This window comes from Salvia splendens, chromosome 15 (assembly GCF_004379255.2).
Source record: "Salvia splendens isolate huo1 chromosome 15, SspV2, whole genome shotgun sequence".
In the NCBI taxonomy this organism is placed as follows: domain Eukaryota; kingdom Viridiplantae; phylum Streptophyta; class Magnoliopsida; order Lamiales; family Lamiaceae; genus Salvia; species Salvia splendens.
The window spans coordinates 11252996-11272088 of record NC_056046.1 but is presented as its reverse complement, the minus strand read 5'-3'; the positions used below and the strand labels follow the sequence as shown (position 1 = coordinate 11272088).

General features: G+C 37.7%; 4 protein-coding genes across 5 annotated transcripts; 1 reads left to right on the top strand and 3 right to left on the bottom strand.

Annotated features, from left to right (window-relative positions):
* The first annotated feature begins 996 nt into the window (after positions 1-996).
* Positions 997-5522, top strand: LOC121769341 (MACPF domain-containing protein At1g14780-like). 2 transcript variants are annotated; one of them, XM_042166117.1, is made up of 9 exons: positions 997-1447; positions 1549-1558; positions 1604-1790; positions 3284-3491; positions 3581-3658; positions 4046-4229; positions 4340-4509; positions 4608-4672; positions 4813-5522. In XM_042166117.1, the coding sequence occupies exons 1-9, from the start codon at positions 1172-1174 to the stop codon at positions 5426-5428; spliced, it is 1794 nt and encodes a 597-aa protein (XP_042022051.1). In that variant the 5' UTR covers positions 997-1171; the 3' UTR covers positions 5429-5522. The 2 variants fall into 2 exon arrangements, with proteins under 2 accessions (XP_042022051.1, XP_042022050.1); XM_042166116.1 differs by having other exon boundaries at positions 998-1447; positions 1549-1790.
* Positions 5523-5567: 45 nt separating this feature from the next.
* On the bottom strand, positions 5568-8173 carry LOC121769342 (aspartate-semialdehyde dehydrogenase-like). The gene is made up of 7 exons (XM_042166118.1): positions 7559-8173; positions 6678-6764; positions 6552-6596; positions 6344-6439; positions 6146-6247; positions 5871-6025; positions 5568-5791 (listed from the first exon to the last, which is right to left on the bottom strand). Exons 1-7 carry the CDS (start codon positions 8144-8146, stop codon positions 5710-5712), a joined length of 1155 nt encoding a protein of 384 aa, XP_042022052.1. The 5' UTR covers positions 8147-8173; the 3' UTR covers positions 5568-5709.
* A 1304-nt stretch (positions 8174-9477) lies between these two features.
* LOC121768934 (phosphatidylinositol transfer protein 3-like) lies at positions 9478-12059 on the bottom strand. Its single transcript, XM_042165546.1, has 6 exons — positions 11762-12059; positions 11430-11685; positions 10607-10643; positions 10168-10285; positions 9932-10042; positions 9478-9817 (listed from the first exon to the last, which is right to left on the bottom strand). The coding sequence occupies exons 1-6, from the start codon at positions 11831-11833 to the stop codon at positions 9680-9682; spliced, it is 732 nt and encodes a 243-aa protein (XP_042021480.1). The 5' UTR covers positions 11834-12059; the 3' UTR covers positions 9478-9679.
* A 3317-nt stretch (positions 12060-15376) lies between these two features.
* Positions 15377-17127, bottom strand: LOC121767507 (sec14 cytosolic factor-like). The gene is made up of 6 exons (XM_042163790.1): positions 16933-17127; positions 16615-16870; positions 16300-16336; positions 16057-16174; positions 15825-15935; positions 15377-15722 (listed from the first exon to the last, which is right to left on the bottom strand). The coding sequence occupies exons 1-6, from the start codon at positions 17002-17004 to the stop codon at positions 15564-15566; spliced, it is 753 nt and encodes a 250-aa protein (XP_042019724.1). The 5' UTR covers positions 17005-17127; the 3' UTR covers positions 15377-15563.
* Positions 17128-19093: the final 1966 nt, after the last annotated feature.

Genomic DNA, 19093 nt, shown 5'->3' with positions numbered 1-19093 from the left:
AGATTGCAATCTATATAGCTAGGCTAGATTATAATCGCATTGTTCACTTATAATTGATTATAGACTACAAGATAGTGTATCAGTTATAATAGGGTAGAACATGATTAGGAAGCATGTAACATGTAATGAAATCCCGTCTTGCTCAAAATGTGTCATCTCTTTCAAGTTGAACGGTTTTTGCTATTCTAGGAAAAAGATGAAACATTTGACCAATCATGTACTATATATATGACAATAGTAGTATGAATTGTGATGTAATGCTTATGTTTCACAAATTAGAACTTCTGTTAACGTGGAATTTTGACTTTGAATCTTTTTTAAGTGAAAAAGAGTGATTAATTGTCATTCCACCTCACGTATTATACATATCAAATAGTCAAGAAGGAAAATCTCCATTGCATTTTGACAAATAATAGCAAAATTAGCAATTCAATAATTTTGAAATTGGACTTTCAATCTTAGAAGAAGCCTAACTTCTGAGAATTTGTTTCGGACCTTCGCGCTTATATTATAGCAATTGGGAAGATACAACAGAGAAATTAATCATCCGAATTTCCCTTGAGCTCATTATTAGCAATTTAGAATCTATTTTTAATTGGAGATAAAAAAAAAACAAATTATCAGCAATTAGTTGAGATCACAAATCTGTAGTATTTTATCATTTTTTGTTTTAATTTAATAATAAATGTATATGTAATATGATACTCCCTTTCACAGTATAAAAAACTAATACGAAAATATCACAACAATATCATATTTTGTCCCTTTCACGTCAAACTATAGGATTGCATACCAAAATAAACCCAAATTTCCGGATTAATTATAGCTTTGGCCAAATTAGCTTTCGTAGTTATTACACGCACGTAAAAAATCGTGGGAAATGACTAAAATAACCTCAGACAAAGAATTTATGTTTTTAAGTGTGAAGGCAAGTAGTTTACCGAATCAACAACACGGAAAGGAGACACAGTTTCATCAGTCAAACTTCCCATATAATTTTAAGATAAATCTACGCATTTCTTCAACCAAGACAAGAAACCGAATGTATTGCATTTGCATACAATCAAATCTCATCCAATTTTTAACTCACCATCATATTCATATTTATATGTATTAGCCAAACTCCCAACACAAAATCTCTGTGCACAAAATCAATCATCATCATATATATATGGTTGAAAAAGAGTATACACTTACTAATAAAAATAGAATGAACGATGGAATTGTGCACAAGGCTCTCTCCAGCCTCGGCAAAGGCTTCGATTTATCGTCGGATTTCCGGCTCAAATACTGCAAGGGCGACGACCGCCTCGTCCTCCTCAACGAGTCCGACACCCGGGAGCTTCGCGTCCCGGGCTTTGGATCCTTAGCTGACGTGTCCAACGACATAAAATGCGACAAGGGTGACCGTACGAGGTACCAGACCGACATCCTCGACTTCAAGCAGGTTAATCTAAATACTTAGTGCCTGTTTGGTAGGAAAGATAAATAAACAAACTCGGATTCCGGTTGTAAAAGGTCAAATCCTAAAATTAGTTATTTTTTTAGATGTCGGAATTTTTCAACCAGAAAAGCTCGGTGCCGGGGAAGATCCCGTCCGGGCTTTTCAACTCGATGTTCGGGTTTCAGAGCGGGTCGTGGGCTGTGGATGCTTCGAACACGAAGAATTTAGGGCTGGATGGATATTACATGGTGCTGTTTACACTTCATATTGATCGGTATCCGTTGATTCTTGCTGATCAAGTAAGAAATGCAGTTCCTTCAAAGTGGGACCCAGCTGCTCTTGCCAGGTAACTGGTTTACCTGATTTTTGGGAACTAATTACTTCTTCTTTAAGCAATCAATCCGCGTTAAAATGATACAGTTTAAATCAGTATCGTTATTAATTAGTTTTCAACTCTATAAAATTGATGGAGTTGCATTATTTGGCTTTATATATTAGTAATTTTAATATTTTAATTGCTAGTAGTGAAAAGGACAGTTAAAAATATTACTCTAATGAGACAAGGAAAATTGTAAATGTGCTGGGGCCTGGGATGATTATTGATGGTGATTTTGTCCATTTTAAACTTTATTTGGAGGCTAAATTGGACGGAATATTCGGTGGAAACTTCACAAGAAATGCTAGCTTTTCTTTAGTAGTTGGCTTGGCTGATTTTATGAATACAAGGGTATTTGGCTAAGCTTATTTTAGAGCCATAATTAATTTCAACGGCTTATAGGATATAATGTGTGTTAAAGGTTTATAATTTGTTCAAGATATTTCGTTGATTGAGTTACAATATAAGTAAGATAAGAGTAAGAATGAGTTAGAAATAGAAAATGAAGAGAGATGAAGTTGGACGAGTATGAGTTGTAACTAGCAAAGCAATTAAATTATTTTTGTAGATTGATTGGTGCTTATTAAACTAAATGTGGCAAAATATGTTGGGATAAAGGAACTTTTTTGGCAAAAAAAGCTATATATGCTTATTTTTCAAAGTAAACTACAGCACTTTTCTATTTATTTGAAATGTGGGACATAATTTTAGGTTTTTGAATTTAACAAAAATAAAAAGTAGAACATGTGAAAAAAGTTGAAGTCGTGTGAAAAAATAGAATTAGATACCATTATTGGATTTTCTCCAAATTTTGATACTTTTCCAGTTTACCTTGAAAACTTCTTACTCGTTCAATTGCTCTAGAAGTCGGCTATATCAATTTAAGAAATAGACACTACTCTAGAAAGCGTGATTAACATGATCATAATACAGCATTAAATTCATAATTGATTATTATGTAAAGATAATAACTATAGCTAGCTAGGCCTTTTTGGTCATTTTAGCATGGTTAACATTGACTGCAGTATAGTTTTTATACATATGAATTGAATCTAAATAAATTTTCGATGAGAACCTGTCAAACCAAAGACTTTTATACTAGTTTAAAAATTAAAAATTAGAACACTTCTTTATGGTTGGTGTATAGTACTATATAGTCACTGTGTATGACAATAACAACTAAAATCAGTGTCAGTTCGAAATGATCTTTTAATTGAATGGATAATCTTAAGACCAAAGTTCTCAAATTTAACTTTTTTTTATGTACATATAAGTTGGTAATATTTAATTTAATTTTAGTGTGATTTATCATAGTCGGACTTCACATGTTCTATATATATGCACAAAAAATAACGATAAAAATGCAAATTGGAAAATAATTGGTACATTGTTGTTGGGAGCAAATGATTGCCTTAATTAGTGGGATTATGGTGACGTTACTGAATAATTTCGGAATGTGACAGATTTATTGAAAAATATGGTACTCACATAATTGTGGGGCTGAGCATAGGTGGAGAGGATGTGGTGTTAGTAAAGCAAGAGAAATGTTCAAACATGGAGCCATCACAGCTCAAGAATCATTTGGATAATCTTGGAGATCAATTATTCACTGGAGCCTGCACCTTTTCTCCAAATCAATGCACCAAAACTAATAAAGAACAAAAGAACAAGGTTTATTTTCATTTAATTTCCTTTAATTAATCTATCTAATTTCCCTTTTGACATTGAGTTAAAGAAAAATAATTTGTCATCTAATCCAGGCACCCCAGGCTTTCACTGAGATCTTTGATCCACAGCCAAATCTCTTCAGCCACTACGCCTCTGCAACCGCTAAAGATGTAGGTTTCTTTCATTTCCATCTCCTCTAATTCTTCATGAACAAGTAGTAATTAATAAGTGCTATATAGTATTACAAAAAATTGAAATAATGCTAATTGAAATCCCTATGTTGATTTGGTGAAATTTTCAAGTATCCCAGTTGCCAAAATAAATGAATGTTAATGCAGCGCCCATAACTTGGACTTTGCATACATACCTACTCTGACATTTTATGTATATATAAAGAAATACCATCCACATACATGCATCTTGTAATTAACTCTACCAACGCAACACAATACAATACACTACCCCCAACCAATTTAGTCAATGTAGTTATCTTAATTATGTAGAAATATAAATTAATAATAAAAAATGTAGTAGTAATTGTTTTGGTATGTGTGTAGGGAATAAGTGTGATATGTTCAAGAAGAGGAGGAGATTCAACAGTGGGAACACATTGTGAATGGCTGCCGACAGTTGCATCAAAGCCTGACGCCATTCATTTCAACTTCATTCCAATCACTTCTCTTCTTCGAGGTGTCCCAGGCAGCGGCTTCTTGTCCCACGCCATCAACCTCTACCTTCGTCGTATGTTCATTTTTCTTACACAAACTTTGCATCTTTAATTAACCTAATTATTAATTAGGGATTTAATTAAATTTTCACAGTACACTGGTGTGATTAATTTTGATGGACAGATAAGCCTCCAATAGGCGACTTACAGTACTTCCTGGACTTTCAAGCCCATAAAATATGGGCCCCGATTCACAACGACCTCCCATTGGGCCCCAAATTGAATAAGGCTTTTCAAACACCATCTCTGAACTTCAACTTGATGGGCCCAAAGCTATATGTCAACACAACTCAGGTGAATTTAATCGCATTGTCCAATAAAATTTAGATAATTTATTTCCTAAGTCGAATGATTTATTTTTAGCAGAGGTCTCAAAATTACGTTGTGAATAGGTTACTGCAGGAAACACACCCGTCACTGGCATGCGGTTATATCTTGAGGGTATCAAATCTAACAGGTTATTTTCTATCATGAATTTATTTTCCAAATCAACTCTAAATCTTGAATTTATCACAATTTTAAAAGTACTGTATTATAAAACCAAAGTTTGAGCTATAATTTAAAGATGATAGTATGTTTTTGGACATGGCTATTCAGGTTAGGCATACACCTTCAGCAGTTGGTGAACCCGCCGGTGCTTCTAGAAGGCAGGATGGAGCTGCCGGGGATGTGGCGGAGCACGGAGGAGACACCGGATCACCACCGCTACCTGGAGCCAATCCAGTGGAAGAAATTCGCCAACGTGTGCACGGCCCCCGTGAAGTACGATCCCCGGTGGGTGAAACCGGGGGACGAAGCCGCCTTTATCGTGACCGGAGCCCAGCTCCACGTCACCAAGGACGTCCTCCACCTCCGCCTCCTCTACTCCAAGGTCTCCGCCGCTTACATCGTCCACTCCAACTGGATGCAAACCGCTTCCGCCAACCACTCCCTCAAGTCAGGGTTTTTCTCCTCCATCAGCACCACCATCACCGGCACTGCCGACAAGGAGAAGTCGGTGCCGGTGATAGTTGACTCCGGCGTCTACCCTACTGGCCCACCTGCGGCAGCACAGACGCAGAAGCTGCAAAAGTTTGTGGACACGACACAGCTGTGTCGGGGGCCATCAGATAGCCCCGGGCATTGGCTGGTCACCGGGGCCAAGCTGGATGTCGAGCAAAGGAAGATATGTTTGCGGGTTAAGTTCGCTTTGCTGAACCTGTCATCGCAATGACCGAAGCCAAACACTGCATTTGCATCTGTAAAGAAAACCATTTCTTCATTCTTTTATTACTGTCTATGTTTATAGTAAAAGATAAATATGAATACGGCCACTTTTTTTGTGAAACTTAAAAATAGATGATCGAACTAAATTTCCCAAACCAAAATACTCTGTATTGAAAAAAATAAGGCAGTAAACTACAAAACACAGGAGTTTTTGCTACATAGCAGAAGAAGTTAATCCACATACAAAATTTCTCACCATAATTTAGTAAAACAAATACAAGTACAATTCTACAGTAACAATTCAGCAATCTGGACGGCATTTAGTGCAGCACCCTTGCGTATTTGATCTCCACAAACAAAAATGTCCAACCTATTTTCACAAGAGACGGAGTTCATGTTGATATTTATACCACATTTCATAAACAAGTTGAATAGAAACTGATTCTTACCCGTAGTTCCCTTCTTGAGACACATCTTGCCGTATTCTTCCTACTGCAACATCATCTTTGTTAGAAACTTCTAGTGGTGTGGGGAAGTTGTTCGCTGAACGATCATCAATCACCACTACACCTGGGGCTTTGCTAAGAATCTCCCGTGCCGCATCCTAATGGAAATAAGAGGTTAGCAAAGAAGAGGAATACAAATTCTTGCACAGTATTGGTAGCTAACTGAGCTGCAGCAGCACCAGATGAGAGAGAGAATTATTTGAAGTGCCAAGTTTTACCTCATCTAGAGGCGTCGCGAATTGAAGATTCACACTCTCAGCATGAGCACGCATGACAGGTACTCGAATACAAGTGGCAGTAACTTTGACATCCTTATTGTTCTGCAGCAGATGATAGAAAAATAGATTACATAGCTGATATCATATGCTAATGCATCAAATCAAATCAAATCTGTAGAACTAAACCAAAAATGTTACCCATATCTTCCTTGTCTCTTTCACTAGTTTCATCTCCTCTTCATTGTATCCATTTGAAAGAATGGGTGCGTTATGTGAGAACAAATTGAAGGCATACTGTAGATTTAAGAAACCTATTAGAATAGTAACATTGAGCAGATGAAGAAAAATGGTTTCTGAACCCAATAAGAGTTACGATATACAAAAGAAGGAAGAGAGATTTGTTAACCTGCTGCCTAAAGATGTTACAGGTGGGCTCTTTGCCTTCCAGTACCTGTTAAATAACATGTTGTTTCATTCATCCACAAATTGGCTCACGGACTAGACCAAGACACTGGGGGGGAATGGAAAATACCTCACGAGTCTGCAGTTCCAGCTCTTCCATTGCTGCGGCGCCTGCGCCACTTGCTGCCTGGTATGTACTGACAACCATCCGTATTACCTGCATAGCATAATTAGTATAGTATCCAAGAATAGGACATATAGTCTCAACGAGAACATTTCTAAAATAATTGAAGTCAAGAATTTGGAAAGCATTCTAGGACCCCAAGAAAGGGTGAAGAAACACAAAACTGCCAAACAAGTGCAACTTAGGACAATATTCCAGGACTCTGCAGCAAATTTGAAGTTTCCACTGAAGCAGTAGTCCAGATTGTGCTGTTTTATTAATCAAATGGCACAACCAATCACTTCCATGAATCAGGATTATTAGCCTGATGTACACTTCTCTCTGATGTACATTGATCAAGATTAATAAGCCTGATGTAGACAACACACACTGTTCTCAGAGGCTGATGCACGATGCACTAACAATCTACATAAATTTGCTATTATGATCAATCATCATAGTCTTGTTCATCTATCGAGTTTTCCATGTAACGCTACTTAAACTGAACAATGTACCTATATCACAGCACAAAACCTGTTCAAGAATATCGCCCAAAGTTATAATTTGAGGCCTATTGCCAATAAACAGATACAAATTGTCGAAATTCTTCCAAACTCCTTTTACAACCAACAACAATACACCCCGCCCTTATCTTCATCTACTACCATACAATCTTCAAATCCCACTTCAATTCAATCACTGTTAAGGAGCTTTAGATTCAAAGCACGCAGCAAATTTTGGCGAACATTGGCATTAGTTATATGTCTAGAAACACACAGTTAGCTAAAACGGATTCATTTAGGCCATATCTCTCTAAGCAAACAGCACAAAAAGGGGAGGAACTATACATTTGCACGGCGATGCAAGGGCGTGGCAGCCATGAGACAAATAATCGTGGAACAATTCGGATTGGCAATGAGCGCCCCTTTCCCACTCCTGAGCTTGATTCCCTCCATAGCCTCCGGATTAACCTCCGGTATCACGAGCGGAACCCCCTCGTCCATCCTGAACGCGGAGCTGTTATCCACCACAATGGTGCCCTTCCCCGCCGCAATCGGGCCAAACTTCTTGCTTATGCTACCTCCGGCGCTGAACAGGGCAATGTCAACATCATCGAAGCTGTTCTCCGTCAATTCCTCAACGACGTAATCCTGATTTTCGTAATTGACCGATTTGCCGGCGGAGCGCTTGGAGGCGAGCAGCTTGAGGGAGCGGTAGGGGAAGTCTCTGTCTGAAATGACGGAGAGGAACTCCTGGCCGACGGCACCGGTGACTCCGACGATGGCGACGGAGGGGCCGTCCTCGCGGAGGGACATGCGGACGGCGAAGGGGGCATTGGCGACGGGAGCAGAGCGGGAAACGGGGAGCGTGGTGGTTTTGTGGAGGAAGGGAGTAGTGAGGTGGATGTGGTGGAGGGAGAGCGCAGGGAGCTTCATTTCTCACGGCGGCGGCGGCGGAATGAGGATATTGGTAGGTGGTTGTTGTTTTAGTAGGGTTAATTATAGATGCCCAAGGTTTTCGGTTACGGCGGTTAACCGCGAAACCGTAATCGCCGGTACCGGTTTCAAACCAGAACCGTAATTTTTTCTTGAACCGGAATCGCCATATTTTGAACCGCGGGCCGGTTCCGGTTCCGGTTCCAAATTTTACGAACCGAAACCGTGCCGGAACCGGCGGTTCTGGACGGTTCCAAACTGGAACCGTGAAAAACCGTCGGAAAACCGTGAAATCTAGTCGGAACCGCGAAAAACCACCGGAAACCGACGGCTCGGAACCTTGAAAAACCGTAAAAAACCGCCGGAAAACCGGCGGTTCGGAATCAGAACCGGAACCGTGAAATAGCCTCATGGTTCGGTTCCGATTCCACATTTCTCGAAATCGGAATCGCCGGTTTACGAATCGTGGGCATGTCTAGGGTTAATGAATAGAATAAACGACCTTAAATGGATGGAACAGTGGAACTGTGGAAGTGACCCTTTATATAAAAAAATTACTGACATTATTAGTAACCATTTCGATTAGGTTCCATTTTTATTTTATGTTGACGATTGCAGGCATATTCATGATTTTATAAAATCCACTCTTTTGGGCTTAGAGATTATCTCAATCGATTGGCCAATTCAAACGCGCAAAATTGTGAATTTCTTGTTATAGATAAGTTGTTTTATGTACTAACATTTCTTATAGACGCATATGCATTCACATACATGAAGTAAGGGATTTATAAAATGATATCATTCACTCTTAATTAATTGTGTCATTTTTCTATTTTGAGAAGTTCTAAGATAGTTGAGTTATTTATAATTTTAGTCTTTTTTAGTCTGTCCTACAACACAAGAATATACATTTTCTAATTGAAAAGTCTTTTCACCCTAATCTAATGAAATGAGATTCATTCTTCATTAACAATACTTTAATTACTTTTTCTCACTATCTCTTTCTTACTTTAACAATTTTACATTAAAACTCGTGTCAAATCCAAAATGTATGTCCTTTGAGGACAGAGGAAGTAATATTTTCTCATTCTTTACTTTCTCTTCATCTTCATTAACCTTATTTTTTCTCTTACTTAATATAGTTAATACTGTACATTATATTGCATTCTTTTTTTAATCTCCCATGCTAAAAAATTGACTCAATTACTAAATAACAGATGAGATAACTTTTTAGCCATTTTGCAATTACATATAGTAACTTTAATTTGTTACGTTTTCAATTGTAACACGACCCAAATAGCTTTTTGGATATATGTTACTCGGTTGCAATATAGGATAATAGGACCTCGTATTTGCATAGACATGACTTTGACAACATATAAATATACTACTACTACTACTACTTAATAAATAAGTGTGACTATTACATAATTCATCTCTTGATACTTGCATGCATTCCTATCTCATTCTTCTTCATAGATGGGAAGTAGTAAAATTAGCATGAGGTTGGATAAACTCAAATATGTTAGTCAGTCATTCCGTTAATGGCTGAAGCTCCACATCTTGAACAAGTATCAGCTTTGCTTTCCCACCATACTCCTCCGGCAACACTTCCTCTCCAACTTCCCTAACAAATTCCTCTCGTTCCTCCTCGTTTGTCACAATCACAATCTGAAAGTATATGGAATGCCTGTTCAGTACTTCTAAACAAGATGTCTACTCTAAAACCAGATGATTCCTTATTATCATAAAAGATTAGGCCTTCCTCATTATGCCATTCTATACCTTTTCCAAAGTTGCTTTTTCAATGAAGCGTGAGACCAGTCTCCAAACACGCACGAAAAATCCAGGCATGTGTAGCAGGTAACATTTGGCTAGGCGCTCGGGATAATATGCCTATGCAGACGAATCATAATGAGACAATCAGTATACATATATATGGTAGTGATCGTACCAGAAAATACTTTAGTTTTTCTACATGAAAAGATTTCAATCCAGAAAACAGTAACGGGAGCACTTACTTGCAAGAACTGAAAACAAGTGATTAAACCACGAGCATCAACGTTCTTGTACCCAATTTGTTGTAGATCAAGAATGGCAATCAACTTCTCATTTCCTATTTCTTTGCCTCTAAAGCCACTGAAATGAAGGAAATGACTTAGATTTCAAACATAGATCGTAGCCAAATGAATGCATTTCATGAAACATTGAATTTCTTTCATAACCACAACCAACTTAAAACCAACAGTAACGAATAACATTCATGGCCAGCAAATAATGAACGAGGAATATACTATCATAGGCATAGACATAGTTAGTGTGGCAACTCTCTTCTGAGTCATTTTCCTTCTCCAGGCCAGTTACTGGAATGCCTTGAAGAGAATTGCAAAATTAACTTTCGTATTTAACTCAGCTACCAAATTTATGGTTTCCTTGCCCGGAGTTAACTGAAAACTATACCTTGCGATGGTTTTGTCAAGCAGGTGAACCACAAATTCTGCACCACGAGAAACGTTTGCATCAGAAACACAGTTTTTAGTCACCTTATTCAGTAAAGGGTTGGGTTCGGAAGGTATTGACCATCCCTTAACCATTGTTTCGTTTAAGAATATATCTCGAAACTCATTCAATACAGCTATTGGTGTTTATCATTCTGTGCAAAGTAGGTTTTCTGAGGCACTACAGCATATAAGTATACAATTATGAGAGGACACGACATTCCCAAAATAGATCATGATATGTATCTCTCATAACATGTGCTTATGTCTAGCAAAATCTCATCTTGTAAAAGCACTCAATTAGGCCCACATACCTATCCAACAATAGTCGACATCCATTCAACAACCCTCTCTTAAACTCTCAACCAATGATCAGGACTACATTTTTTCCAAAGTTCAGCACATATTAATAAAAGGTATAGAAAGCTAGTCCAAAACAGCAACCTCCACCACCTATTCATGCACACAATACTAACTAATCGGCAAATAGCCTTATCATACCAAACCATCTATTAACAAAACAAGTCCAAAAAGTTCATCAAGATACTATTAGTAGGTGTTTGATTTTGCCTAATCATGGACATGGTAAACTTCTCCATAATTCTTTAACCCATCAATCCATCATCACCCCTCCTCAGCAACAAAAAAGATAACCTTAACTATGCATTAGGCCAGATCACAACACGAAAAAGCTAGGAAAATGCATCACCCCAAACTCCATGATCAAATCAATACAAACTAAGAAATCAAATTCAAAAACCTAACAGCAAAAAAAAGTGACCAACTCTTAAATTGAAGTGCATCCTTGGAAGGAAAATGCTTGTTAGCTTTGCAAATGAGCACAGGGTGCCCTTTTGTGGAGAGGCCCTGCAAAAATATCTTTTCTCCGCTGAGTTCATCGGGAATTTCAGATTCAGGGATGGAATTTAGGGGCACAAAGGAAGCCCTCCACTCCCTCCACTGCACAAACATCTTTGCAGTCTTGTCTATGTCGAATGATCTTGCAATCAAGAATCTCATCAAGGTTATATCTCCATATGTCTGCACAAAATTGATTATCCCTTTTTGTCAAATAAAAAAGTAATGATTTTTAATTTTGTGAGAGATGAAAGAGTACCTCAGTGGAAGAGCCAAGATTGTGAACGGCTCTCCTCAGCTGGGCTACTGCAAGTTCTTGATTTTGGTCCATTTCTTGCTCTTACACTTGAGTGTTTGCTGCAAAAATGCTACAAGCACCCAGTCTGTGAAGGGCACGAGAGAAAACAAGAGAGGGAGAGAGACCTCTTCGTTTTAATGCCAAAATTGCCAATAATCTCCATACACATACACATACTATATACCAGTATTGTACGTTAAGCCAATGTCCCTGCAAAATGTTAAAAATTATTTTGATTTTTCTTTCATTTTATGTTTTTTTGTGGGGCGGAATAAAGAGTGGAGTGTCATTTACATCTACCAATGAAAGGCTGAATAGTCTTATTCGAATTTAATTGTATTTATTACGTAATAATTTTCTTTTCTTTGTCTAATTGTAAGGGCGTGCGATTGAGATTGATCACTTACACAGAATACTACTCCATTGAAGTAGCATAATACGTGGGACTTGCGTCTAAATAAAACTCTATTACCAATGCAATAAAAAAAATCGGATGGTCATCATTTATACTTATACTATTAATGTTTTATCGGATGGTCATCGTTTATACAGTTCATGATATCTTAGACTATTCTTATAAATTTAACTACAGCACATCTTAGACTATTCTTTTATACTCTATAAATTTAACTACTACCTCTCCACGTGTTTAAAATAATTGGATTTTTAAACTTTGAATAGTGCCGGAATGTTTTTTGTGTTCAATATTATTGACAAAAGTAAATAAGGATCATTGAATTTTGCGTTTTCCAATAGTAGTAAAGTTAAATTCAACTCAATTATTAGAATAAGAATCACTCTCTAAGAGCATCCGCAATGGCGGACTTCGCCGCGGAATTCCGTGGCGGACGTCCGCCATTAGGCACGAATGGCACGAATACGGAATTGAGCCGAGGACGTCACAGGTCCGCGGCCTTCCGCGAAATTCCGCAGGGACATCCGCCATTGCTTCGACTCCCGCGGAATTCTGATTTTTTTTGGTAATGTCTATATATACGGCTCGTTGAATTTCACTTCATTCGCACCACTTGTTTTAACAAGTTCCTCTCTCTCTAAATTTCTTTTATATAATGGTAATGGCTGGTAGTAGTAGTGGTCATCACGAAGACCCTATGGCTCAGATTTGGGCACATGTGCGGGAGGCCGCGGCGAGAGAGGAACAAGCGGCTTTGGCGCTGGCAGTGCCTCGACCCATCCATCGTCGCACTATAGTATCCCACGACCATCTCGCGGCCCACCGTCGGTTGTACGATGACTACTTTGCGCCGGAGCCACGGTTTGGGGAGAACCTATTCCGGTGACGGTTTAGGATGCACCGGCCGCTGTTTATACGTATCGTTGGCGCTTTGGAGCGTCGATACGGGTATTTCAGGGTGCGGGAGGATTCAGCGGGTAAACCCGGCCACACGCCGATCCAGAAGTGCACTGCCGCAATCAGGCAGTTGGCGTACGGAGGTGCGGCGGACATGTTCGACGAGTACCTCCACATCGGCGAGTCGACAGCCCGCGATTGCCTGAAGTATTTTTGTCAGGCGTGAGGGAGATATTAGGGGATAGGTATCTTCGGAAGCCTATCCCCGAAGATTGTCAGGCTCTGCTGGATATGCACTGGTCTCAGCACGGCTTCCCGGGGATGCAGGGCAGCATAGATTGTATGCACTGGGAATGGAAGAATTGCCCCGCTGCCTGGAAAGGGATGTACACTACCGGTTTCAAGGCCAAGAATCCTACGATGATCCTTGAAGCGGTAGCTGACTACCGGTTGTGGATTTGGCACGCCTATTTTGGAGTAGCCGGGGCGAACAAAGACATCAACGTCCTCTAGTCGTCGCCCCTTTTCAACGACCAGTGCATGGGCGTCGGTCCGGCCGTCAACTTCGTCGCCAACGGCAACCAGCACGACATGGGCTATTATTTGGCGGATGGAATATACCCGATGTGGCCCGTCTTTGTGAAGACAATCAGATGCCTAACGGATGAGAAGAAGGTATACTTTGCGCAACGTCAGAAGGCAGCGCGCAAGGATGTGAAGCGGGCATTTGGTGTGCTCCAAGCTCGATGGGCGGCAGTGAAGGGTCCGTCACAGCTGTGGTATGTTGACAACATCGCCGACATCATTTACGCATGTATTATCATGCACAACATGATCGTCGAAGATGAAGGCCCAGCACTGACCGATTGGGCCAATGATGATACTGACGCTGCGGGTCCAAGCCATGGCGTGGCCACGAGCAATGTACGCATGGGGATACCCCATGACGACGTCGATCGAGTCCGTGCATTTGCCGACATGCGCCAAAAACAAGCCCACGTTCGACTCCAGAGCGATATTATTGAAGAAGTGTGGCAGTCTAGGGGTCGTCGTTGATGTAGTTTGTAATTATTGAAATGTATTTTTTTATTTGGTGAAGTGTACTTTTCTTTTTTTAATGGATTTTTTTCCCTATTCGCGTCGAAATTTTTTAATGGATTGAAGATTACATACGTGCATTTAGTAATGTCTACGTACTATACCCTAGCCCCTAAGCTTATTAAACCCTTAGGGGAAACAAGAAACGTGTGTCAAACATCATAACATGGTACATCTTATTCGTATGCATTGCAGTTCACATATTGTGCATTATATAGTTAATAACATCCATTACTCGTGACAATTTGGTGAATTATTCGTATCGTTTTATAATTTGTTATTAATGCGTACGTACTATACCCTAGCCCCTAAGCTTATTAAACCCTTAGGGGAAACAAGAAACGTGTGTCAAACATCATAACACAGCACATCTTGTTCGTATGCATTGCAGTTCACAAATTGTGCATTATATAGTCAAATATATCCATTACTCGTTACCATGTGAAGATTACATACATGTCTACGTACTATACCCTAGCCCCTAAGCTTATTAAACCCTTAGGGGAAACAAGAAACGTGTGTCAAACATCATAACACAACGCATCTTGTTCGTATGCATTGCAGTTCACATATTGTGCATTATATAGGCAATTATATGCATTACTCGTGACCATGTGGTGCATTATTCGTAGCGGTTTCCAGCCATTATTAGATTACTATTGTACCCTCATAATGCACAAAATAGGACAAATAATGCAACACGGGATTAATTACCCAATGTTGATCTTGACCGTCCATTTCTCTAATCTAATGGTTGATATTAAGAAGGAAAAAGGAGAAAATATAGGAAAAGGAAATGAATACATCCCTATATATATATATATATATATATATATATATATAGGATTGTGATCAATACCAAACCACTCTTAAACCTTAAACGGTGAACAACATCATTATATGATAACCTGGAGTTCATTATAATGAACTAATAACAAACTTATAATGAACTTCAGATTTCTAAACTATGCATGATGATGTCATTGTTTTAAATCTCAGAATTCCCTATAATGAACTACAAATAAAACTGTAATGAACTCTACGTTATTATATAATGATGTGTTTGGCGTTTAGTGTTTTAAACTAGTTTAGTATATAATACAACCCTATATATATATATATATATATGCTTACCAAAAGTGTAGTACAAAGATCAATAGTTTGGGTACATAGAAAATAAAAAGAGTCACTTCATTAGTAAGCAGATTTTACTGATGAGTCACCATTACATCTCTGTATATATATATATGATCATCTTCATCCTCATTAATTTGTTTGGCATACATTGCATTGCAGTAGAATGAAGGGTTATAGGCATACGTTAGTTAGAGTGGCGATGGAGAGAGACTATGATCAAGTGATCAATAGAGTTTTTTCTTCCGAAGGCTTATCGAGTTGAAAATCTTGAAGAAGGGTGAATTTAGCTCGCCCACCGTACTCTTCTGGCAAGGCGTCCACGCCAACTTCCCTGATCAGTGCACGTCGTTCTTCTTCATTCGAGACTATCACAATCTGCAGTGGATGCCTCAAACTTAATGGTCTAGTATGTGAAAATCATATGTTGTAGTGAAAATATGAGGCCATTTGCTCTTCATAAACATGGGAATGAAGTACCTTTTCTAAAGTAGCCTTCTCAAGAAAGCGAGAAACCAATCTCCAGACGCGCACAAAAAACCCGGGCATGTTTAGCAGGTAACACTTTGATAAGCGCTCCGGGTAATAATCCTACACAGACAAGAAGAGTGCTCACTTTATCAGAATCAGTAATAGTTTTTGGCCTAAACAAATTGATCAATATAAAAGTAAATCTTAATCGAGCATTGAATCGGTCTGTTTGTGAGCTTACTTGCAAGAACTGAAAGCCAGTGATCAATCCACGAATGTCTATGTTTTTGTATGCAAGCTTTTGCAGATCAAGAACGGCAACCAACTTCTCGTTTCCTACTTCTTTGCCTCTAAAGCCACTGCAATCAATGTATGCACAAATCTAAATCAGAACACGTGTGTATTTACATCACTTGTAATAGCTATTACAATGCCTATGTTTGGCAAGACCAAAGCTACATAGCTGAGTTTCCTATCACATTACCTTGCAATAACCTTGTCCAGCAGATGAACCACAAATTCTGCAAGACGAAAAAAATTAGCATCTGCGTAACCACAAAACCTTACGATGTGTACATCAATTGTCTTAGGCATCCAGTAGAAATATATCATGTACTAGTATATTAATTAGGCTTAGGCTAATTCTACAACGACACATCAACATGTATCTTGAAGAGTTTAATTAGATCATTATCTCGAATGGTAGAAGCCAAATACATACACTCCCATGTTGCAACCAAAATGTTCTTTAAGAGAGCATGATTAGTAAGCAATCAACAAAGCCAAAAAAAAAACATACTCTTGAATTGGAGAGGATCCTTGCTAGGCACATGCCTATGGACTTTGACAGCAACAACAGGGTTGCCTCTTGCTGCAAGCCCCTGCAAAAATATTTTATTCTGTTGCAGCTCAGCAGCAACTTCAGAGTCGGGAATGTAACCGAGGGGCACAAACGAAGCCCTCCAATTCCGCCACTGCACAAACATCTTCGCAGCCTTGTCAATGTCGAACGATCTTGCCACCAAGAATCTGATCAGAGTTATCTCTCCAAATCCCTGCAATCACCACATGTTCATCATTTTTATGATTCCACCTCATCTAATTTTATTGTTATTACCTCTGTGGAAGAACCTTGCTTGTGAACAGCTCTCCTCAGCTGGGCTACTGCAAGCTCTTCCTTCTGGTTCATTTTGATGGAGTTTGACAAGAAATGGATGTATGTAGCTGTTATAAATATAATTAATCAAATTGAATACTATACAGAAGGTGGTGAGTTTTGACCGAAGAAAGACATCATATAATATGAGTGTACATTATTATTCTTGGCGTTAGATACCATTATTATAAATATTCAACTCAGAGAAAATATTGTTGTTCAATTTTCTATTTAGGTTAGGTGACGAGAACTGACCGCTGTTTTAGCAATATATTTTCTGCAACGTTATTTTTTTTGTTATTTATGTGGTGCAAAAAGGTTTTATTTTTATCATTTTTTTATTTTTTTATATTTCTTTCGCAGGACGGCTTTGTATATCAAATAAAGTAATTAACGATTTTTTGAAAATTCAATATAATGAGTCAATGACATTAGTTCGTATAAAAAAAATTCAACAGAATCTGTTCTTAAGGTCCATTGTGGCAACTTAATTTATAGCTCCGTCATCGTGGTGTTAATAAATAAAATAAAATAAAATAAAATAATTGATGAGTCAATTTTGATTTCGTGAGAGAGACATTTTGGGCAAAATGTTGTTATTTTTATGCAGTTCTATATTAGTATTAGAATATTTGTGTGAATGGATGGTTGATAAAGTTTTTAAAATGATAAAGATAAACAATCAATAGATTTCAACTGAAACGGTGGAGATACTGATTGATTAATATATTAGCAAATAGCTAAATTAGTTAATAATCTAATCAAAATATCTCTCAAGAACAAATAATTAGATATTTTGGCCTAGTAATGCTTGTTAAAAGTAGCTATTATAATTAGTTTAGTACTCTAACTTTTTTAAATATACTAAATCATTTAATGTCCCTTAAATTTTCAACCAAATTTCCTGTCAGTCTATGACCGATGGTTTATTTTTATTCATTTCAAAGAATATATTTTTGTTTGGTTTCTTTTACTGAAACGTGTTTGGTTCTTGATTTCACATCTAAAATATTTCATGATTTTCATCTCATATTCCAAATATACAAATAACTTATAAATATATGTTGATAAACTCGTTGTCACGAAATATATGTTCTCTCATAGTAACTAGTACTCGTAACAAAAATAATACTTCCTCCGTCTCACTCTAGATGTTCATCTTTCCTTTTTAATTTGTCCACTTAAAATGTCTATTTTCTATATTTAGAAATAAATCTCTCTATCCTCTCATTATTAAAATATTCAACTATATTTTTCTCTATACATACTCCACCTAACATTTTCACCTAAAATTCTATGTCACTCAAATATATAGACATCTTGAATGAGACGGATGAAGTATTAGTGATAACATCCGGTTAATGTTCATCAGTTCATGGTCAAGAGAAGTGAAAGAAACAGTTCTAAATTTCCAATACTACTTAAGTCGCCAACTTTTAAATTTTTTTTGGTTTGACTATGTTTAGACGGAGAGTTTTCCCATATGCTGGAGAATATTATAAATATGAATTTTAATAAATAAATAAAAATTCCCCTCTAAAATTAACGGATTCAGTGGTGTAGAATTGAAAAAAAGGGCAAAGTACTAAGTATATTACTACTAAGTTTTAGTCAATAGTGAAATAGGCATCTAAAGCATGGAAGAAAAATAATAAAGTCAAGTTTGCTTCTGATTATTTAAACTGGGGTAAATTAACCAAAAATAAAATGCGTAAGCTCGTGATTCGCTTTGATTTTGTATATGGATTTTCGATTTTTTTTTTCAAAATACACAGAATATACGTATTTATTATTATAATTTTCACAATTTAAAATTTTAACCATTGACTTATAATACCAAACCACATCGAAATCTTGTTAGTTTTGATTTAATCGTTTTATCATGTTGCAAGAAATGTAAAGTTTATGTGTTTTGAGTAATAAAAAACATGGATATTAATAATACTAATAATGATATAAATTTTATAGTTTGAGATTTCTTGATTATTCTAGACTCTAGAGCCGCCTTTCTAAGCTAGAAAATAAAAACAAAAACAAATCAATAATTACCCGTTAAGTGGTGAGTGCCAAATCCTAAAACTTAGACATGGTTGTGGGTACATGATGTGATGGTCGCATCTTG